Source organism: Empidonax traillii, unplaced genomic scaffold, assembly GCF_003031625.1.
Source record: "Empidonax traillii isolate 1590-97213 ecotype Southwest subspecies unplaced genomic scaffold, ASM303162v1 scaffold254:size1037790, whole genome shotgun sequence".
NCBI lineage: Eukaryota > Metazoa > Chordata > Aves > Passeriformes > Tyrannidae > Empidonax > Empidonax traillii.
Genome location: NW_020955447.1, coordinates 609,730 through 634,254, shown reverse-complemented (window position 1 = coordinate 634,254; position 24,525 = coordinate 609,730). Strand labels below are relative to the sequence as shown.

Genomic DNA, 24,525 nt, shown 5'->3' with positions numbered 1-24,525 from the left:
CAGTGCAAACTACTGCTACTTATACAGTATTCTTTAATAGGCCCATCCAACTTGTTCTACAAGGGTTCACAGCCAGAAATGTTTGCAAAGATCTTACCTTCTCGGGAAGATTCACCTCTTGTCAGGGAACAAATCTTCAGAGCAACAGCCACTCCCTAACTTCCCACATTGCTCAGGAGAGAGTTTCTTACCACTGACATTATTCACTGACATAAAAGTAAACCTCCATATGGGCAATCAATGTAGGTATTAAAGTTTAACCCACTATTGTTCAGGATCAGACTAAGCAAAAGACTAAGTAGTTTGCTAGATTACCAACAACATGTATGTAATTCCCTCGACATATTTTTGCAGAGTAACTCACCTGTATCACTCCTTCCATCATGTTCACCATCTTGTTGACTATTGCAATGACTTTGTGAGTACGCTCAGCAGGAGTGATGTCAGGTCTGTACTGGCTGGACAATACATACCGACATGTCATATACAACACGTACGTAGGTGACAGCTTAAAATGAACTGTCGAGCTATTTGTGTAATTTATAATGGCAGATAAGAAGGCATCTTCAGCTGTAGAAAGAGGAAAAAACCAAAATAAAGCCAAAGACAGAAAGAAAATGAAATAAAATATTTTCATAACTTAAGGTATAGATGGTTTGGGGGGAGGGGGGGGAGAAGACATATGAATTTGAACTCTTAATTGTCTATTATGTCCTACAGTTAATTAGGCATATTAATAACACACTTGTATAGAAAGCTAGAAAATCTGATCAAACATTTCTGTCCTATTTCCTATCTCTTTGCTGAAAATTTGCATCTTCAAGGGAAGAGGAAAATGCAAGATTTCTCTTGTACATTTTAATCCTACAAAGCTTCCATACAAAAAAAAAAAAAAATCAGTATTTGTTTGCTCACAGATCTATTTAGTTTCAAATATTTGGAGTCTGAGCAATCGCTGCTGTGATATTTTTCTACCAGAGCAGAGGCCTTGAAAACCTGGGCCAAGGTAAAATAATAAAAATGAAATTCTAAATGAAAATGTTAACTTAATCAGATTTAATATAAAATGGATTTTGACCAAGACAAAATCTATTATCCAAGGCATAGAGAGCTGTACAGAAGAAAATGAATACTGTTGAGGAGATAGGATTAGAATTTTTTTCACATTTTATTTCGGTATCTGAAGATAAAGAGTTGAAATGCAATTAGAATTAGATACGCATGAACCTGCCTCAATATCTGAAGTATCTGTTCACCCTCCCAATAAAACAAATTAGATTGTTTGATCTAGTTGTCTATCTAGATTGTCTATCACCTGTGCAGACATTATTTTTGTCAATGTTTACTTAAATTACCTTCAAACTGACTGAAATATTACAGTACAGAAAAAGGCATCAACATGGTAGTGTTGTAACTTCACAATTTACTCACAGCTTTCCCTGAATTCAATACTGGCAGGCAGTATCAGTTCTGGTCCATGGGTGTCCTGAGATCTAAAGAAAGATGAGAACAATCAAAACAAACAATCCACATGGATTATATGAATTCCACTGTAAAATAACAGATTTCTCCAAATACACTGGTTCCAAATGTTGACACAACATCCTTCCACAAAATAATCCTTTTTTTACTTTTCCTCCAGAATCTATTCAAGCTGTATTTGACAGCAACACAATAGATCAAAATCCAAACTTGATCTGTCGAGTCTGTGATATTAATGAACACCCTCTTCTGCACTGCACAGCAGACTTACGGGATCAGTTTGCCACCTGCTATTGACAGGATTCAAATAACAAATTATTCATGGACACATGAAAAGAAGTGAATGCAGCTTTGCCTGGAACATCAGCTTGGTTACAACAAATGTACTTTGCTGCCTTTAATGCCCTCAAAACTGATGAGAACTTGGTCAACCTATTTGTACATTTTTCTGGTAAGGAGGAAAAGAAGACCAAATCTAGCCCCTAGCCTCACCTGGCTGTTGCTACACTACAGTAAGAAAGAGCAGTCATTGCACAAGCCCCAGAATTACACCCTCACTGTAATTGACTGTAGTGTTAGTTCTTACCACTACCCATCAGAGAAACCACAGAGTAGAAAACTGAACAAAAACTTGATTTTTCTAGGGTCTGCAAAAGGTGAAGCACTTTTCACACAATCACGTATTTCACAGAATCACTGAACATCCTGACTTGGAAGGGAACTCACAAGGATCATTGAAGATCAACTCCTGCCCCTGCACAGGACAACCCCAAGAGTCACACCATGTGCCTGAAAGTATCATCCAAATGCTTCTTGAGCTCTGCCAGGCTTGGTGCTGTGACCACTTCCCTGGGGAGCCTGTTTCAGTGCCCAATCCCTCTTTGGGTGAAGAACCTTTTCCTAATATCTAACTTATCATTCCTCCCTTAAGAAAAGCATTAAATGAGCTGTTCTCTGCACCTATTTTTTTTGGAAATAAGTAAAAGCAGCTTAACATTATCTTCATGCAATAATCGTTTTTAAGCACATGTAACACAATAGGTAGCTTTCAAATACTTTCCCCAGCAACTCTGATAAAGAAATTAATGTAATGTAATTATATAAACCTCATTCTCCTGAGTATTATTAGTTATGCCACAAAGCAGAGATACGATGTTGAAAGCCTTTATTGAGCTATCTCCTTTATTTTTAAAAGAAAAAAGACAATATAATTTTGACAGTTGATATCAAAAGATCTAAAATTAAATTTTAGCATATTGAATCAGAAAGAACTCCGTTATGCCATCTAGATAATGCCTATATTAAGCAAATCCAAGTTCTGAGGAGCTGAAAGTCAAGGAACAGACAGCACAGCAGGGCAATATGTACACAAATTTCTGCCAGTTTAGTTACATTTCTAACATGACAACATGCTCTATGAAAAGCACTCATCTGGTGTATAAGTCGTAATTCATCTCTTTTTATGCTATAAATTTTAAATGAACTAATTTCTCACTATCTTCATACTGTCAAAAGTGCATCATCTTCACTGAAAACTTAATTACTTCCATAGAATAATAACTAATACACAGCATTATAAACTAGAACTATAGTGACAACTCCAGAGAAATTTCAAATCTGTCATTAAAGGAACGGTAATAAGGCATAGAAATATTTTATCAAACTGGCTAGTAAACCAGTGACAGATTGCAGCTGAAGTATTTATTTTATTTTCTTTAGAACAATATTATATTGATCTCTTTCAGCACAAATGAAGGAACAGGATTCACAGCCAGTGAGAGACAATGTCACAAGTGATGAGAGCTGATATGACTAGTGAAAGATTGCTTACAAAAATTTGGAAATTGGCTTTTATAGACAAGTTAATATGAAGTACTCTTTAAAAATGTTATTTTAGTTTTACCTGTAAATTAGTTGTCTAGGAACAGATACAGTAACTCAATCATTTAACTAACTTAATAGGAATCCCCTTCAGCTAATCACAGAATCATAAAATGGTTTGGTTTGGAAGGGGACCTTGAAGATCATCTAGTTCCTATCCCCTGTACCATCTTCTGCCTTCCCCTAAGCATACATAAAAGAAATGGTAATTAGCTTTGCAAATTAGAAATCTAAGCTAAAATAATCCTCTGTGCTTCTGATACGATAGCAGCTGCCCAACCTGCTTTGTTATTGGATACATTTTAAGGATATGTTCTCTTTGTGCTATTGGTTTTAGAGATAAAGCCTCTCTATGATGATGAAATTCTTTGAGCTAAACCAGTCTGAAAGTGTAGTTAGGTTATGTCTGGGAGGACCATAAAATATTGATTAGTGTTTGCCTAGTATAGTATCAGGTAATGCTATAATTTAAAATTGTATTAAAGACATTAGTATATTCTCTAGGTATTTCTGTATTCTCCTATATTGTCTCTGATAAACTGCATAAAAATGAAAATATCCATATGTGATTGTTTCAGCCAGCTGACTAGCTATGTATAAATTTTGTAAAGCATGTTAAAAGTAGGATTCAGGTGAGTGTCTGCATTTAATTAACACCACTTATCTATCACTATTCTTATTTCCAACCAATCACATCTTTAAGAACTCTTGAAAGGTATCCAAGGCAAAAGATAGTCTTTTCTGATTTTTATTACATGCTTGCCCATGCTAATTGTAATCAGTTATCTAATGAGTGTGTATGACTGCAATCTTTAACTAAACAGTCATTATATTTTATTTCCAAGAATCATATTTCAATCAGAACAACTACACCCAACAAGTAAACTGGAGTTATGCTTTGGGTTCTCAATTATTTTTCTTTCTAGAAATGAAAAAACCACAGTAGCCAGGTTCTAATCTTTGGCCTTCAACTCATTCATTGAGTTGTAAGGAAAAACTCTTATCTGTCTTAAATTATTCACCTTTGAACAGAAGTGATGAAAACACAGAAAGTAGACACAAGGGGTAATATGGAGTGGATTAGTTGCACAGTAACAAGAACCTGCAACTGCTCAGTGAAGATTTTTTTTTTTGTTTTTTAAACTAATACAGCAGTTCATGATTACTATCCTTACAGTTCACAAAACGAGACCGGAGTATCCTAGAGGAAACCTAATTAAAGATCCACAAAATACATCCACAAAAGGGAATAATTCGGTGTACTTGAGCAACACACTGCCTAATCTGGCACTCTGCTAATTTTTTAATCTCAAAACAGTGAATGTATCTGAGAGAGAGCATATGACAAATGCTGTGTTTAGATAAATAACACTGAGATTACACAACACATACTATAGACATGTAAGATATATACAGAAATAAAGTATCAATAAAGATTTCTGTGGTTGTAGTTATCACAAATTCAGGTATGATCTAGATGCCTCTGTAAAAACACATCGTGCACAAAGGAACCAATGTGAAAAAACCCTGTAAAGACTTGCAATGAGTACTCTCTTCAGAAGGACTTTAAAAAGTTTTTAAAAATACAACAAAAAAAAGCCAAAATGCAGCTCACAGATGGCTCTGTGTTTCTGAAATAAAGAACTATAGCACAAGATAATCCTTCTTATAGAAATTCAATAATCTTCACAAACATATACAGATCAAGAAATACTAACAGCAGCAGCCTCAAGAACTTCTGAAAGGCTATAAAAAGTTCAGAAATAGGTTTTGGTCATCTTTTATGAAAGTGGAAAATTACAGCTAAAATACTAGTAATTCAATAAGGAGGAGTTTAATCTTCAGTAATCTAAATAAAAGCAATTCTGAAAAGGAATCTCAAAATGCCCAAATACTCTACCAAGAGACTGCAGAATAGAGATGAGTTATATTCCACTGTAACCTCACTGGAGGTATTTAAAAGATTTTCTTGCTATAAAACACTTGAACATTCAAGTTCAGGCAGAAGCACAATTTTCTGCTCTTTTTTGATTGCATTTTTTTCTACTACTCACATCTCTAAACTCTGTTTTCTGTCTAGAGAATAATAAATCCATCTAAGAGTACTAAAAGCTTCATACTACATGCATTACAACTCGAATCAGTGCATGTTTTATCCCTGCAGCACATTTACCTTACCTTTCATCCATTTATCATAGCTGTTCATCTAAATTTAAAAGCTGATTTATGTAGACAGCAATACAATTCTGTATTTTTCCAAAGATTTGAAAAAAATTCTGTTCACATAATCACTGATTCATTGAGGTGTGATAGGAACTCTAGAGATCGTCTGGTCCAATTTCTCTGCTCAAAATGGGGTCAACTAGAGCACATTGCTCACTACCCTGTCCCCTCAGGTTTTAGGTATCTTAAAGGACAGAATCTGCACCTGCTAACAACACTATAAAAGAAATAGGAATGACCTGGTTATTTCACTCTCAAGAGGAAATCACATCATCTTGCCACTGGCAAATGAAAATTTCAAATAATTGTACTTCTGTTATTGAAGACACTTCACATGACATGCCTAACCACAAACCAACAATGATGTGATACAACTGTCAGCCTGACTTCACAAAGAGAACTGCAAATAAAAAAAATTAATCCTTTGCTTCAGTATTATGTTAAGTATTCTGAAGTTTTTTTGCTTTGGTTGTTAATCCTGAGGTTTATTTGGAACAAGATCTCAAAGGAAACATCATTCTCCACAGGGAAAACCAGACTGTTTAAAATACTTTAACACACCTCTACTCTTATGATGCTTGATCTACTCGAACAACAACTCCAGTTTTTTCAATTATAAGTAATGGGTTACACATTTCCTACCTGCTTTCCTGTCTGCGGTAATCTTGCTGTTCTATCCTAATCATCGGCTTCACCATTCCTCGTTCAGCTGTGCTGGATGCTGATGATGTCCTGTCGCCATCAAGCCTGCTGGTGCTCTAATTCAAAACAGCAGGACAGGTGCTTAGCATGCAAACACTGGATTAGCTTGGCATTACTAAAATGAAGTGTCAATTTGAGGCTTGAAAAGAGATGGGAGGACAGAAGAGAGGGGTATGGCACAGAGACCGGCAGCTCAGCAGGTGTTTCTGCCACAAAGCAGCACTGCTTGCAATTCAACAGACCACAATGGTCAGAGAGAGGCAGCTCTTTGTTAATGCACTGCAAGAACTTACAATGCAACTTTCAAACATCTTTAAAAGTTGCACAGCTATCCATACAAACTAAGAATGAGTTGGTAATGAAAATTTTAGGTAAGAGGCAAAGTTAAACATATTTACTGATTTAAAACTGTCCATGCTCCCCAACCCTGATTCTGCAATAGTTCCAAGTGCTCACACTACTGATCCATAACATAATTTATCCTGATCTTAAGGAAAGTTGGATCTGCTAGACAGTACACAGTTTTCCAAGATAAGAAGTGGCAATTGAAACGATGTTATTTTTTTATGTACCATTTGATTTGTTTTCTTTCGGAGTCCCATAATCCTGAATAGGAAGCTTTTAACTTTTAAATTCCAATTACATTAAACTCTACCAGGAAGGGGACAAACATGCTGTTTTTAGCAGCAAAATACATAACAATTATTTTCAGTACAGAGTTGAAAACAAGGCATCAGTAAAATAAGAAGTGTTTCAACACTTCATAAGAAGTTTCTAGGACTAAATAATTTGCTTTGACATAAGAAAATCTACTAAAAAGTGCATCTCAAAACAAGAGTTTTAGCAAAATATTTTATTTTCATTACTGACATGTCAATCACAGAATCACTCTTCACCACATTTCTCAAAGAACTTTCATTAAAGTTATGTTATCCCTTTTCCAAATGGAAAAGCAAACTTAGAAGAGACCAACTGTTAGAAAATGAGTGATTCATCAGTGATTTAACAAGATGTCATACACATTCTCAAAAAGTACAACTAGGAAAGAAAATAAATTTTCCCAATAACCCCTAGGTCCACTAGTATTTTTCTAATGAGTGTGAAAAAGGTATGAAGTCATATCAGAAACTCTTACTCTGAGTTTTAAGACATTTTGTTAGTTTACAATGTTTCTGTTCTTCTGAAATGTCACTAAATAAACTCCTAACAGAGTGAGTAAAGAACACACACAAGATAAAAGAAAGCATTATCACAAAGCTACAAAGAAAGTAGAGAAACTGAATCGAAAGAAAAAAAACTAACAAATATATTCAAAAGCTATCAGAGTATTTTTAATACCTACACTGACACATTAATATTGCTAAATATTTACAGGTATTTCAATTTTATGATAGTAGTAATAAAACATAAAAGGAAATGCATATCTGTGAGGATTACTACATTTCACACTGCTGAAATAATTCACTCTCATTTCAACTGAGGCATAGCAAGGCATTAACCACTGTGTCATTTTACTCTGCTCTCATAAAATGCAATTCTGGCACAAAATTTATTAACATACAGTGCAGAAAGCAAGCAAGAAAATATTATCACCTCATAAAATGTTTATAATTATGACTGCAGAGACAGTTTGTTTAGGCAGTGTGTGTACAGGAGCTCTAATGAACTCTAAAGTCACATCCATTAAATTTTAAAACCCTACTTACAGTAAAATTGAACACCCTTTCACATTTTATATAAAACATTTATTTACCCAATCACAGATGACAACAGCCATATGCTACACACACAAGGTAATGATGTATCAGTTTTAATATGAATCTCTACTTGCACGTGTCAGTTTGGGGAGAAACTATTTCGCGCTCAAAAAAATTTCTCTTTCTAAAAAATGTTACTATTCTTGACAGGGAATGCGAGCCAAATATCAATACAAATTTAAACAAAAGAATTTTGTGGAAAAAAGCCTCCAAACAAAAAAAATAATGCACACGATACCTGAGCCCATCCACAAAAGAAAACAGCTGGGGAGACTGATGAATTGGCCACACTTCCCAAAGTACTACAGATGTTGTCATTTTGATTTAACCTATATATGTTATTATTTATTACTTATTTAGCCATGTAATACCTTGCTCGCTGGTAGTGCTGTTCCACTGTGAACATCTCCCTCCAGATCAAATGTGGTTTCCTGTACAGCTCTAAAAGTAAGATAACATTTAAAGTACATTTTAGAAATGATACTGTTAAACACTTAAAAAAAGTTAATATTAACTGGACTCGTGGTAAAACCCTTGAATTTTAATTTACTGATTTTAGCTACTCTGTTTCTTGTTTAATACTGTATCAATTCTTTAGATTACTAAAACCTAAAAAATATTTACACAGGTCATTTAATTTGGAAAAACAGATTCTTAGCTAATTTCACAGAATATGCTGAGTTGGAAGGGACCCACAAGGACCACTGATTCCAACCCCTGGCCCTGCACAGGACCACCCCCAAGAGTCACACCATGTGCCTGAGAGTATCAAGTGAGAAAATACAAATACACATAAATACATATAAAATATGTTCATGGCATTGTATTCCCTACAATAGACTTACAACAATGTTCTGCTCAATTCTTCAGTACTAAGTGTACAACATTCCTGATGACGTAAATAATTCATAAATCATAGTAATGCATGTTATTACATTTATTCTAAAGATTTTAAAAAGTATTTAGTTGTTCAAGCTGCAATATCCTTTTGCCATAGATTTTACTGTCCAGATAGAGCTCTGCAGTAATACAGTGCTTTGCAGTTGACTATGAAAATCTGCAAGACCATTTATTTATTGATCTGCAGGCTAAGTCCATGATGAACTCAGGATTTAAGTAGGAATATTACAGGACAGCTAAATGGCTGGAGGTCCTCCTGCAGACAGGTCCTACCACAAGCATACCATATCCTTCCACGTGAAAATTAAGTGGAGAAAAAATAATAATGGTTAAAAGGTACACCCATAATAACTCGCAGATAAGCTTCTTTTCCTAGATATCTTTCTCTCACTCATCTCCAATTTGTTTCTTTTCTAAACCACATTATATAATAATAAGTATAGCAGCAGTAGTAGTCTCATTTGGACCCAGAGAAGATGGGAGCTATGTTGGTTTTTTTCCCTGCTAAACAAAATCATTTTAAGGTTGTTTCTTCTAATTATTTCTGTAGCCATTGAAGAAAACACCTGAACCCCTACAAGTCACTAAATCTACAATCAGTATTTTTATTACGCACCTATCAAAAATATGAATATACAGAGAAACAACAGGGTTGACTTCCAGACTGTTAGTCCTTGCAACACAGGAACTAGAACATAAGTAATTACACTGTAAAAAGAGGCTGCTATATTAAGACATTTAGTTCCCTATCTTAACAATTTCACTTTGTGACTACTTCATTTCCAGAGCCTTCTAGTGGAATTTTAAAACTTATCTGATAAAAAACAAAAACCAGACTCTCTGAAAACACTCAGCAAATTCTTTACTTATCCCAAAGGTTGGATGAATTGAGAAATACAATAAAGTACTTAACATGAGGAACAGCAGTGAGCACGAGGAAAACTTGTTCGAATACTCCATAATGAAAAAGACACTTGCTAATCCTAAATAAAATCACAAGGTGGAGCTCAAGTATTAAAATTATATATTTAACACCTTAAATTAGTTCTGAGTAGTTGCTTTTAAGTCCTACTCTAGTCACAGGCCATTTATAATGCACTCATTCTCTATTTTTTTCCAAGGCTCACCTCCTCACTTCAGCAGGAAGAAAATAAATTTTACTCACCCAGTTTTGTGTCTTGGACCCTTGACCATAAGACTTGCATCAGTAGGTCTTTTGGAAATAATATGGTCCTGAGTAGGATCCACAAACTTAAATACATGAGATGACCCAAACTGAACCTTCATTCCACTTTGTAGCATGGTAGTTTCTGAAATACGCTGACCTTCCACATAGGTTTCAGCATCAATGCTTCTTGGGGTTACAGTAACAACTCCATCCATATTAGTGAGGTCACAGTGATGAGGCTGAATTCCTGGACCAAATAACTGGGAACAGAATTAATTAACACAGAATAAATAAAATTATACTGCAGCAGAAATTAAAATAAAGCTGCAGCTTACCCTACTTACAGGCTAGTAATTTAACTTTGGTTGCTTATGACTTTAACACAGATGAGTGGTACTACCATCAGTGAGTTTCACTTCATTTTTCATTGCAAGAAGAATAATGAAACACACATTTAACTAACATGCACAGCAGAAATCCCTCAACAGAAAGTTTTTTACCTTTTTAGTCATATACTGTTCAGACCGTTTTCTTCCACTTGCTGTTTTGATGTGAAATCTCACAATGCAATTGTGAGATTGCAAGTCAATTAACTGCACTGACATGGACCCAGGGTGCTATAAGAGACTATCTGGCATGAGCTTCACACAAATATGCATGTTTTATACACTGAAGAAATTCTACCTCAAAGGGATTGAGAGTAGGACTTGAAAGCCATTAAGCAACTACAATAATAACACTGATATGCACCATTTGATCCAGTTACGAAACAGAAAACCTCACTTCGAATAATTAAATGCTTAAATGATAAAGACCTTACTTAAAATAATAAAACACTTCTGTTAACACAAGAAAGGAAATAAATTCAGATACTTATGACCATTATTATGAAACTGCAATAATATTTTTCCCTTTTAGCTTTGAAGGGTATTTATAGCATATTTTACTAGTTACCACAATTACACATAACACACTAGAGATCAGATCAATAATGTCATCTGAGTCTACTTTTTTCCATACCTGAATGGAATTGTCATCAAATTTTTCAGTTCCAACTTCAGTGACACTTAATTGTAGACGATAGAGCTTTGGTTTATCTCTGGAGTCAGAACCATCTGTACAGCAAGTAATAAATATTAATTTGCAAGTTATTAAAGTTTAAATATTCACACAATATTTCTACATTTTTGTAATTTAATTCAGAATAGCAATGTTCACAAAAAAACTGAGTGACATCCTTTCAAGATTTGTTGGGAACTTAGTTGTTCATTGTAATGCAAGAACACTGAAAGTAGACAGAGCCTACTTGGAGCAGCTGTTTTCTACAAACACAAAGAACAAAGTAATCAAGAACTACTATTCTGAACATACTTTGAAAAACCTTCTCTATTTCCTAGTAGTTTGAACAGTACAATTTTTGTTAAATGCTAAGATTTTACAGGGGTATACCAGAATGGGTTTAAAGATTGGGAAAATAAAATAGCTGCAGATCTCTGTAGTAATAGAATATTCTGATCTTACTGAAGTACAGATTATCAGCATTATCTATTGCCAAGTGGTCCACATACCAAATTGTTTCCAATTCATCAGACACTGAACTAGAACAATATTAAAAAAGAATCTTACATAACGTTTACTTACAACAGCTTTAGTCTTAATATATAGCACTTTAGCACTTCTGGCCTTACCTTTGTAGTCCCATTAACCTATATTTTCATCTCATAAACCTATATTTTCATCTCATAGAAAATGAGGTAAAAAATAAAGTTCATCTTCCTACTCCCCCCAGAAGCACATACTGTCCAAGTAGAATAAAATTTCACAAGATACACTGGATATAAAGTGTATGTGATTTTAGCTGGTACCTTCACAGGCTAATACAAATGGGTTTTGGCGTACATATAAATCCTCCCTGCTTCCCAGAAAATCCTACAGCATTAAATACTATCAGCTATTGAAGTAATACCGGCACTTCTGACTTCTCTACAATCTCTTCTCCAAAGCAAAGATGTAAAACAGAGAGGCTGCAAGACAAAGAATGTCTTACCTGCGGAAATGAACAATGACTTCAAGTCATCCCCCAAAAAGCATTAGAGAATATTATTAAAGCCGTGGCACATACAGTGACACTGTCTGCGGTAGGATACTAGTCATCTTCACATCTTTAAGTGAAAGTCAATATAAACCTCCATAAATCTAGTAGCAGAATCCCAGCATTACTACCAGGATCTGATTATTAAAATCAGAATGCAAGTCATTTAACCATAAAATAGTAGTAGTAAGCTTCTCCTGGGGTTGTTGGAATGCTAATATGACATAAAAACACCAGGTACAGATAGTCCATAGACTGGTACCGTAAATACAAAAGTGAAGTGCTGATACTACACTAATATCCAGTTACTGAACACAGAATCACTGCCATTACATTAGTATGTCATCCATCACAAAAGAAGCATTAATCATAACAGCACTCCCTCCTCTAAACATTTTCAAGGTACAGGGATAAGTCTTTTATTAAAAACTTATATTTGAGTCTAGAGAGGCATACATTTAATATCATTGTACCCCAAAAAAGGTAATGATAATGCAGTATCTTAAGCAACTTGAATCATGTGCAGTTTTTAATACTTAACAATGCTAAATCAGAAATTATATAGTTGCACCTTCAATGTCACCAAAAGCAGACTGTAATAGATTATTGAATACATTTGTCTGCTTATACCGAATTACATGAATTTTTATTATGTCTCTCCACAGCTTAACCCCAAAACTTAGAGTAGCTTCCTTCATTTTTTTATGAATCCAAAAGTCAAGCATTTCCTCCTCCTACCCACATTCTAGCTTGGTAAATCTGGCACCTAAAAGATACAAGATACAGTTTGGAGACAGGGACCTGTATTCAACAAGCAAAAATACTGGAATTTCAAAAAAGTCAGTGGCATAAAAGCCAGGGCTAGTTATCTAGGGCTTTTGTACTTAATTTCTTATGGTACTTTCTCCTAAGCCCTGTATATATAGATTAGAAAACAAGCTTTGCAGTCTAGAGATTTCACCCCATACTAAACATGCCCCCTACTTTTTCATTTTTTGACATCTTAAAAAGAAACAAACACCACCTTTAAAATATTCCTATATATTTCTGCAAGATACATTATAAAATATTATTGTTTTCAAGCGTTTATTTAAGAGAACTTCCTGATCTCATCCCTGAGTTCAGCACTTGTGGCTAATTAATAAGCCACAAGTTTCTATTAACATTTACCTTGCGCCACTGTATATCCTCAATATAGATGTAGGTCACAAAAAATGTGCTTTCATGTAAGAAATATATTTTAGTATCACAATCTTTCTGCTGAGGCATATTAACACTGTTTCTTTTCTATGCAGTGTCCATTGTAAACATGAAAAAAAACTTGTTTTAGAACAGCACTAGATACCAATACTATTTTTTATTCCCACAAAAATGATGAAGATTTAAGGAGTTACTCAAAAGTTATTTAGAACATATAATACTCAACCCAGTAAAAGTCAGTTTCTACAGTAAAAGGTCTCTTAATCTTGAAGATAATTACTGTAAATTCTAAAAAAACTATGAAAGGCCTTTTTGTTCTAGGGGAGAGATGCAAGAGGGAAGGAAGGTTGCATTATACTACAGTGCAAAGTGTTGTAATTCCTGTTCTTCAACAGCTGAAAGCTCGTCTAAATGTTGTTTGGAATGTATCCTTCATAACTCACTGCAGCAGGACACAGATTCTGCCATACCTGTGACAAAGGCCCTACTCCCCAAAATATGACAGTCCATGAAGGTTGCCCTTAGCTAAGGAGGATAGATTTCATTACTTGGTTTACGGAGTTACGAGTCAACACTCATACTTCAAATACCAGTTTTACAAAAAGAATGTATCGTGAAATGAAAAGTCACTTTGTAAGCACATCAACTCAGTGATTCATAACACAAATACATTTTTTTTTTAACAACAGAAAAAAATAAGGCTGACCATCATGGATGTATTTTTCAAACATGTTACTTCACCACTATAAGGTGAGCCCTACACTACTCTGGAAATCTTAATCTCAATGGATTTCACTAATCTAATGCCTGAAACAATGCCAGGAAACAGTATAGGCTTAGAACCAGACCAAACTAAGTAAGCCCAAAGCTGAATAAAAATGGTCACACAATGGACTTCACACCTACTGAGTTAAAATTAGTTAAATCTACATTTGAAAAGCATATTTCCTGCACAAGTTCCTCAGTACTAAGAGTTTAAACTGTAATAAGTTCAAGAGATGTGAAATTCAGGAGATAATTCTGCTATTAAATTTCAGACAAGATGTGCACTTCCAGCAGAAAAAGCCAATGGAAAACTATTTTATAAACTGTTCTTCTAATAGAGAACAAAACTCTTTCAAACTAATTGTAAAAGTGTTACACATATATACTGCAGTTCTGTTCTCAGAAAGAAGGCTGGCTGGGAGAACACCCTGGCCAAGGCTTTCAAACTTTTCTAGCCTCCTGCAATTCTTTTTTCTGAGTTCTTATACCTGCATGTCCTCCACATCTTCCATTGCTATGTATTCTACAGCTCAGGGTTGCTCTTTTGCGATAAAGCAAGGAGAAAAGCCTTATGGCTTTGCCTTTTTTTTTTTTTTTTTTAATGCTTTGTAATTTTGATTTTAGGCTTGTAAGTTCTCAGAGACTCATATCCTAAAAAAATGTGGGTTTGTGATTTTTCTCAGCCTTTAAATATTATGATTGAATAACTGAAGCTAATAACATCCCTGAACTCATCAGCAGCCATATTCACAGATAATATAGACAGTATTAGCTATTCAAAGCGCTGCCGAATCTCACTTCAATCTATCCAGTATTTTTATTACTAGCAGATTCATCTCAGTTTATCGGTTCATTTCATGGCTTGGATACAGAGACAGTTGCTCACTGCCACATTTAGAGCCACAAGCTACTGAAGTGCATCTTCTACCATCCAGAATCCAATCTTCAGCCAATGAAAGAGTCATACAACCAGCAACATCAGCAGCTGTGGAGAAGTGGAAAAACTGGACTAACTTCAGTAGCAAACTTACTGAATTTGTACAATTGCACAAAGCATGAATCTGCTAGGCTCTTCTGCAAGAATATAAACAGCCAACGTTTCTACAGGACATTTCTACAGGAGTTATTTCTACAATAAATACAAATATCCTGAAGTGCTTTGTTCCAAAGAGACACGCTGGACTCTAGAATACGAAGACCTCTTTTTTCTAAGATTTAAGAGACTGCCTTTTTTCTTTTCCAGTGAGACACAACCAAATTTCAAGCTTTCTACTTAATTTTTAAGTGTTCCTGGAGAGCCCATCCATGCTTTTTAGTTCAGCACACTCTACAAAGCTATTTTGCTCTCTGGAATAATGATGTTAATGAAATGGCAGTCTGGATTCAATTCAAAGAATTGAATGCCTCACTAGAAGCACAGGTTTGAACAGAGTTCTTTAAACCCCAGTACTGTACTCCACAACCATGAAAGAAAGGGTGAGTAACACTGACTACTACCTGTAGTACTTTTATGGCAGTCTAGAAAATCCAATGAGGAAACTGAGAATAAAAAAGGTAAGAAAAGGAAAAGGTACTTTGGTAAGACATTTCATGATGAAGAAAGTCGCTTTGTACTCTCGTCTCTTTGGCCAAACCAGGATGTATCAGCACATTACTCTAAACTCTACAGAGAATCAAGGAAGCATAATGATTTGTATGTTAGGTTATCAATTTCAAATACTACAGATAAAACTGAACAAGACTCTGCAGTCTAACATGGTTAAATCTTTGATATACACCACTTACGTTAGGCAACACCACAAACCACGCAGCAGAAACATCAAAGTATGCTACGGTGCTAAGGAACACCACAGAGTAAAAAGTAAGGTCACTTTACCAGTGGTCTAAACTATTTCACACAAAAATCACAGATTTCATCCACTGCATCAATGCAGTCAAGCAGTGGGAAGCATGGTTAAGTTCTACGCCATTTACCCAATATGCTTTTTAACTATGAATTCTGCAGGCAAATGGATCAAAGAACTTTTTATTTCTACCATAACACTGCTTGCTTTTAAACCACCTTATGAAACTTAGTTGTTAATTGTAGCTGGAACATTGAACTCTTTGGATGATAGCATATTCATGATATATTTGATGCTTGTTCACAGATCAAGTAATTAAATGGCCGTTGACAAGACAGGTAACTACTTCACCAAAGCAGTCCACTGGAAAAAACCCCCCCAAGATAAAAAGACAGCCTTTCATTTGTCAAAATGAAACAAGATTTACAGTGAGTGAAGTTTTTAGTGACTAATGAGAGAACAGTATTAAATAGAGCGTTACCTTCATAAGCGTGATAGTTGTAGTAGGCAAAGTGATTCCTTCTCCCTGGGGTTAGAAACACATGCAGAGGACCCAGGTGAAGGCAGCACCAGCAGGACAGATACCATGCAGAACATGCGGAGGAGGGCAAGAAAAGAAAAGACAGGAAAGGGTGAAACCGTAGCCAGAAAACACTTATTCACTTTATAAGGATGAAGTGCATTAAACTCTTTCAACTTCAGAAACTGTGTAGAATATAAAGACATCAGTACTACAGAGCTATTGAATGAAACAATCCTTATTATTTAGAAAAGTGACAACAAGCTGTTAGAAGAAAATCATGAACAATAGGTCAGTTCCACAGGCAATGTGTGAAGGCTTAGTACACAGCTCTGACACCTGTGGCATTCCAGATTGTTTTTCCTCCCTCAGTTAATGGATGTCTTGCTCCACTGCCCAAGCACAACACTGTAATACTACTTTCCACAAAGAGTAAGAGTTCAGAGCACAAGAAATCAAAAATAGGAGAACCCAAAATATTAAGAGAACCCAAAATATTAATACACAAACCAAACCTCACCATATAGAAGAGAATAATAAATTTAGTATATTCTGTGCACCGCTAACTCCATCTGGATTAAAAAACCCAACCAACAACAAAAAAAAAAAAAAACAAATCCCACACTATTTGACCATGAATTTAATTTTTTGTTTGCAGTTCTGATGAAAGGTTTTAGCACCAATTTCCATACTTGCTTCTCAAAAGGTAAACCATACTTCAAATTGTAAAATTTGATTGAATAAATCCAAGTGACCCATGCTCAACTGTACTCAAGTCACACTTAATAGGAAAAAGAGCTGCGTATAACGAAATCATCGAAATGGAATCTTTAAACACGATGACAATACAAATTAAGAGCACATGTTGTGTATGTTGTGTCAGTTGTGCTATATACAATCTCTCCTGGATGCTCCCAGATCATAAAATTAACTGTAAATTACAATGCACCCCAGAGAGTTGTAACAATGCCAAAATAAAACTCAGCCTTGCCAGTGATTTGAAGGTTTCATATAGGCTGAAAAATGTTTAACATTTAAGTTTGATTTAAAAATTCATATTCTTGTCCTGTTAAGAAAATGTTATTTTTCATGCAGGGTACTGTCAAATTCCAGGTATGCTACAATGTACTTGTGAACGTAAAACAAATCAGATTTGAGCAGTGCTTTTCTGGTTTCCCATCCCAAATGACAAGATGACATGTTACACTCTTTACTTATTATCCAGTTTTAAATCCCAAAATCTAAAGAAAGCTGAAGACTGAAGGATTTTTTTATTTTGTTTTTAGAACACTGAAAGCTTCATACTTGCAATCATGCTAATAGAGATAAAGTCTTACTAAATAATTTCTCCTCTTCTTGCAGTCCAAACATTTACTGCTAAAAATCTGGTATTGCAGAAAGATTCAGCTCTACCTTTAGACAGGTCCAATTCAGGGTCTGGCATCAGAAGAACAACTGATGTGGCACTCACACTGCCCACAGACTTCCTTGTGCACACAATGGAAAATCCTGGTGCTTACTTTTGGAAAATCCAAATGACCATGTAATAACGTAATTTAGATTTTTAGACAGTCAGAATGCTTACCTGGGCTTAATTCTACTAGGTATGGTAGTTTCTCAGGAGGAAGACAAGAGCCGTAGCCAGACCCGTCAATTCTTTCCTTCCCCTTTAATGGCTTTCCTTCAGTTATTTTCCTGGTTTTCTTTGGGACATAATCAGGAGGCCGCCTTTTCAGCTGAAAGACTAGTATTCCTAAAACACAGTATTATACATCCTTTGAGTCACACTATCAGTGAACAAAAACACAACCAACATCTATTAATTTGCAAGTGTTCTACAGGATTACTTTCAGATTACTAAACTCCTGACACTTCTTCAAAATAGTCTAAACTTAGAAGTAAGTACACAAAGATTAGTAGCATACTCCTCTGTAGCAGATAATTTAGAAACTTTAGGATAAAATGTAAAGCCTTTCTGTTCCTAAAGATGTAATATTACAAACAGTGCATAATGAAATAGTACATAACTCTAATGCTCCCTCACATTAAAGGTGCCCAAAAGCAAAAAGTACTAAAATGTATGTTAGAATTTCTCAGTTTACAGGGGGTCCACAGGAAGGACTCAAGGCACAAAGCATCTCTAAGTTTTTTGGACCTACCTTTATCACTAGGCCACTCCCTGAATATCTGCAGTGGACACTCATCATCATCAAGAATAGTTTCTTTAGCACCTTTATCATCAGAGTGCTGAGCACCAGGAGGCAACATGACCTAGAAAAGAATTGTCAGTTTTCAGAGCTGTTAGTGGATAATTAGAACAGAGTATTCAGGGGTATATCCTCTGATTACTTTTTTTTTTTTTTTTTTTTTTTTTTTTTTTTTTTTTTTTTTTTTTTTTTTTTTTTTTTTTTTTGCATGTGTTGTTTATAACAAGAGATAAGGCCAAAGAATTCAGTAACTTAGAATGTATTTTGCTTTCAAAGACTTTTTCTAACTCTCCTTTCTGGTCTCTTGCTACTGTTAAATCACACCTCCCAGAACACCAGATATATTTAAAAAGTAAAGAAAAGCAAGTTACATTTAAGGCAAATAAGACTGTCTTCTAGTAAAAAAATATTACTCTAATTATTCAACAGCCAAGGCAAAAATAAAAAAACAAAACTGTAGAGATGACAATTATAAAACTGAAGTTTCCTTTATTATTTCACACACTAGAATCAGCCTTACATTTTGCTAATGGTATTCTGCTAACGCAACACAAGCATCTTCAGAAATGACACCACAAGCTGGCAAAGACAATGCCATATCTCCTGACTCCTTGTCTTACCCAAAATTCACCTGGTCTCCACAGAGATAAAGGGTATAACTGGAGCATTTCACATGAGTGCTTCATGCTGTCTAGCTCTAAGGAAGAAACAAAACTAAGTATGCTTTTGGAACAGAACTACAGACTGTTCAGACCTTTTACAGCTATACCCTTGCAAGGCAGAGGAAGGGGGAAACCTTGATTCACGAAGCCTGACTGAAGGAGGCACTGCCTGTGATTTCATGCATTACTGCTCCCCGCAGCGATCAAGCACAAATAACAATGGCAGGAAGTATTACAGTGCATGAGTACCTTTAAAGTTAGACAGATCTTTCAAAGCTGAATCAAAAAATAAAACGTAGTTTACTCCCTCATTTGTTATCCTAACAATGTTATTTAAATTCATAGACAGTTCTATTTTAAACTGCTTCAGATTATTCTCATCTCTGAACTATGACCCAAGGTAACACCTTCGGAAGTGATGCAGCTATTGGCTAGAGCACCCTACTACGCTGCAGCCCTCAAGAGGCTTTCCACTCATTTGTTGCCTCCTCTCCACACCCATTTCTGTGTTAACCAAGTTCTCACAGATCCACCTCAAACATCCTTTCATCTTCTTCCAAGCAGGAAACAAGTACATTTAGGATCAAAAGTATGTAATCCCTAAAACATTTTCTATGTAAAATCTGGTTAAACATAGGACTAATTAAATTATCTTTAATTAGATTTTCAAATAGACAAGATATTATAAAGGGAGAAAAACATTAAAATGTATAAACCAGAGGGAAACAGAAACACATCTACATTCAAATCTTATCTTGTTAAACCGCTCTATTTCACATCTCATATTTTAAAATCAATTATACCTACGGGATAATTCTGATTAGCTAATTAGGGTAACACTGTATTTCAAGGCTTATTTAACAAGCCACAATTTTTAAAAATTCCAAAGCCCATGAGACAGAGGGTAAATAGTTAAAATACAAGAAACACATGCTGCAGCATGTGTACCAGGCGCCGACCAATACTGGACTGAGGAGTAAACCAAAGAAAACCCAAATGCAGTGAAATCAGAGGAACAGATAATATATAAATGCATAGGTGCTACTAATTTAACCTGATATCACTTCTGCCATGGAACTTGGATAAGCATCTGTTCTTGGTGTTGGGCTTAAGGGCAGCAATGGTGAACTAGACAAGCTAGAGAAGAAGGGGTCACAAAAGCACTGATCTCTTCATCTTCCCAGCCAGTTACCCATTCCTCTCCTCTCTCAGGAGGAGCCAATAACACAGACATGTCTCACTTTAAAGCATGTGACCTAACACAAAGAAAGAAACAAAACACCATTATCTGAGCTTATCCAGGCTAGGACATTTCTGATTGTTGTGATGCCTCTTTAGAGAACATCTGTGTTTTAGGTGAATGCTGCCTCGGTGTCACCTACAAAGCTGAAATTCCTACCTTTTAGAATAACGGAAAACATAGGAATAAGTCTATATTAGGACTGAGTTTTGGCTCATCATGGGTAGAGATTTGCCTTAATTTTAAAAACAAATGCACTTAAATATTCCTTCATGAATTTGCATCCATACACACTGCAGAGATAAGGCACAGACACTTCCCTGACTTCTGCAACTGCACAGGAAATACAGATGGGTAAAACCAGCTTAGATCACATATCTTGGAAGCAGGTTGTCAGCTGACAACCTAAGAACTGAAACAAATGCAAAACAGGGAATTAGGAAAAATACGCTGTGCTTTGTCGTAAGTGTATTCGTGATTATATATAAATTATAATGAAGTCATTCAATTCTGAATTTATTAATTTCAAATGCAGTGAAACATGCAGAAAATACAAGCTGAGAAATGTAAATGAAGACCATAGCAACTTCAGACTTAATTTCCAAAGCATTTGCTGGAATAAAAAAGAGAAGATAATTCTCAAATACCGTGGTTAAACAATATAGACAGATCAAGTTATCAGGTCTGTCCTTAACAAAAGTCTCCCACAAGAAAATCCAACGTTATAACAGGTCTTTAATAAGTTCTTCTGTAATTTTAATGTTTTTTTCCAAGCAAAACCCTCATATCTACAGTGTATGTGAATATATCTGCTTATTATAATCAATTACTCCAAATTTCCTTACAAGCTGGGAACACAGACTCTGCACATGCCCCAATGAAAAAAAAAATAAAACCCAAAGCAAAACACAAGAAAACAACAAATCAACCTGCAAAAAACCCCTCAATGCATCTTGCAAAAAAATATTTAATGCCTTACATCTGTAATGACTATTTCTTGAAAAAAACAAACAAACAAAAAAACTACTCACCATGAACTGCATCTTTTTGCTTGACATTACAGAAAGTTATTTATGCCTTACCCTCAAGTAAAAAAATAAGTGCATGCTAAACCAGAAGTCTAATCAAGACTATTTTTATGAGTTAACTGGTTTGCTGCACGCCTGAAGTCTTATGCCCTAAGTGAATGTGCACAGGTAGCTTGGGAGACTGTCTAATTAATTTGACATCTTCAGAGATGTGCAGTGAACCCCATATTACTCAGGGAAACTCCAACCAAGCAAACTGAAACAAGTAAAACACACACTGGCACAAACGTGTGTTTACTTGCTTACATAGAAAAGCACTTTAGAAGCTGGCACAGAGGCACAGCCTGATACACCGCAAACCATTGTATGAAAGCAAGCAACTGACAGGAAAGTGACATTTACAGCAGAAGTTTGTCAATGGTGTTACAAAAAATTATTACAATGTTCATCTTTCCTGAAACTTCAGGAGTGAGTGAACTTTGTTAAAGGTACTTATGCAACCTTATAGTGGTCTTGTCCTGTAACTTAAAATCCACCTTAATAGTTAAGTAAATGTTAAGAGCCTAAGTCTTCTTTGAAGACACTTCATCTGCCACTCAAAGAAGAAACATTTAAAAATCCCAACCAGTAGGAAACTGAAGTTATGTGTTCCAGTATACACAGTTAAACCCAACACATGTAAAGAACAGACATAAGTACAGGATTTGACTTCCACAAAAAACTGTAAATGTTAAAGGAACAAGGGCAAAAGCCCTATTAGGGATGAAGAACAGCTCTGAGACTTCCATGTAAAAGGAGTACCAATGGCCACTGGACTAATCTAGCAGTGTGAGTTTCCAAAAGAGAACAGTGATTAAAGACACATCCAACTAATGCTAGGGTACTTTAAAGTTTCAAGCAAGAAAAGCAACTTCATAAAATATTTGGGAAAAAGCAGGTTTTAAAAGTCAGATTTAAAATACTCAACTTTATGTATAAAGCAAGGATTAACATATTAAAACCCAAGACCGTTTCAGCAGAGGCACTGAGAAAGGCCAAGCAGATTTTATCCAGCTCCAATGACTTATGGTGAGCAAAACAAAGGTTTCCTACACTTAGCATTATAAAAAAAAAAAAAATCTGTTATTAGTCAATGAAGACTACTCATACTCCAAATGTAAATGTAAGCACACAATTTCTGTCAGTACAGAAACTTACTATATAAGTAAGATGTGTTGCTAAGAAAAGACAAAATATTTTACAGAAGTGCTTTCCAAAAAATTTACTTTGTTTCACAGCTAAGACTTTGTTAACCTGTCCCAAGATCAAAACAACATTCTCCAGACTATTCTCTATGTTTAATATAGAGAATAGTCTGGAGAAAAAGATCAGAATATATTAGGAGGTAACAGGGAACACTACCACTACAACAAGAGTAACCTGTAATAGTTTCCTGGGTAAGTGTGGAATCAGTTCAATAAATTCCCCATACACAGATATTTTGTAATACATCGTGATGTCCTCTAATTCTGAACTAAACAGACTGAAGCAAAGCTATCTTCCAAATTCAGTCACAATGTCTCTGCTGCGATTCTCTCAAACCAGCAGAAAAACTAGAATGTCAATTCAGAAACCTACCTAAAAAGATCAACAACTGAGAATCGTTTATAGAACCCACAGTATGAAGATAATTGTCATAATTAAAACTACACATACTCTGCAGTCAAAACTGAGAATCAATTTTTAACATACTGTGTCATTAAAAGAACCTATTACTTACAAAATTGTTTCCCTCTGTAATAAAAACCTATGTAAAGTTTTACTGTAAGTAAAATGAACTTTCACAGTTGGAACCCTCATTACAGGATAATGAAGACAAGAATAAAATATGCAGAACTTAATTAAAGATATGTCTAGAATGAAGATAAAACAGTTGAAAAAATAAAAACTAACATTAGTTCACTGTTAACAAAACTATAAAATCACTACCATCACAGAGTTTCCTTATTCCTAACATTAGAGCAACATACCAATTCCCAGCTAATTATACCACTACAGGCTGGAAGCACAGCAGACACTAAGGTGTCATAAGAGATCATCAAAACCAAATCAGAAAGGAACTTTTAGATCAAAGATATATCCACATCCTTTAGAGCAGCTAGAAAGTGCAGAGAATAGCACTTACTGCTTTCTTACTGCTTACCAGCAGTACTTTATGCACTGGAGAAGGGGTGGTCTCTCATCAGTATGATGAGAGACAAACCTTTTTCCCATACTTACACCATCTTAAGGAGCAATAAATGCAAGTTTATTAGACAAGTCATAGCCAAAAATGTAGTCAAGACTGGACTCAAACAAGGATCAGATGTTTTCAAGTCTCACTATTCTCCTTGAGCAGATAACACGGTCAGAAATTTGTAACCCTTAATCAGTACTGCCCATGGGACTTTTTGATTAAAGCCATACCTCTAAGAAACAACAATTCTATACAATTCATTTGGAACTCCTAAAATAATTAAATTCTGAAAACAAGCATAAGTTTCACTTAAAAGTTTAATCTTTTCTGATTGGTAATGATGGCAAGCTACTGCTGAAAGCTTTAAGGCAACAGCATACAACATACACCTTTTACAATGGAGCTCGCCTCAGCACTTCCACTTCTAGGTGGATGCTCTTAGCTCAGAGAAATAGTTTTACGAACAAATTTATGTATCCACAGGATCAAGTATTAGTTTATACATCCATGAATCATAAGCACACACCACACTGCCAAGTAAAGAAATATGTTAATTTCAGTATTGATGTTTTTATATATAGCAGGGAGTAATTTAGTAAGACTGGAAGATTTAGGTCTTAAAACAAAAAAACTCTGAAA

At 35.2% G+C, this 24,525-nt stretch overlaps 1 protein-coding gene across 22 annotated transcripts in view; it reads right to left on the bottom strand.

Annotated features, from left to right (window-relative positions):
* AFDN (afadin, adherens junction formation factor) overlaps positions 1-24,525 on the bottom strand; it is a 122,864-nt gene that overhangs the window by 55,987 nt on the left and 42,352 nt on the right. For 18 of the 22 annotated variants that reach the window (XR_003571795.1, XM_027889111.1, XM_027889110.1 and 15 more), the window contains exons 7-15: positions 18,694-18,805; positions 18,120-18,287; positions 16,496-16,540; positions 11,134-11,228; positions 10,111-10,373; positions 8,417-8,486; positions 6,229-6,344; positions 1,432-1,493; positions 365-570 (exon numbers count right to left, since the gene is read on the bottom strand). Coding sequence is in view for 21 of the 22 variants with exons in the window: in XM_027889111.1 (XP_027744912.1) it covers positions 365-570; positions 1,432-1,493; positions 6,229-6,344; positions 8,417-8,486; positions 10,111-10,373; positions 11,134-11,228; positions 16,496-16,540; positions 18,120-18,287; positions 18,694-18,805 (1,137 nt within the window). In the remaining variant the exon portion in view is untranslated. The remainder of the gene's footprint in view (positions 1-364; positions 571-1,431; positions 1,494-6,228; positions 6,345-8,416; positions 8,487-10,110; positions 10,374-11,133; positions 11,229-16,495; positions 16,541-18,119; positions 18,288-18,693; positions 18,806-24,525) is intronic. The other 4 variants (XM_027889116.1, XM_027889118.1, XM_027889125.1 and 1 more) reach the window with 1 other exon arrangement.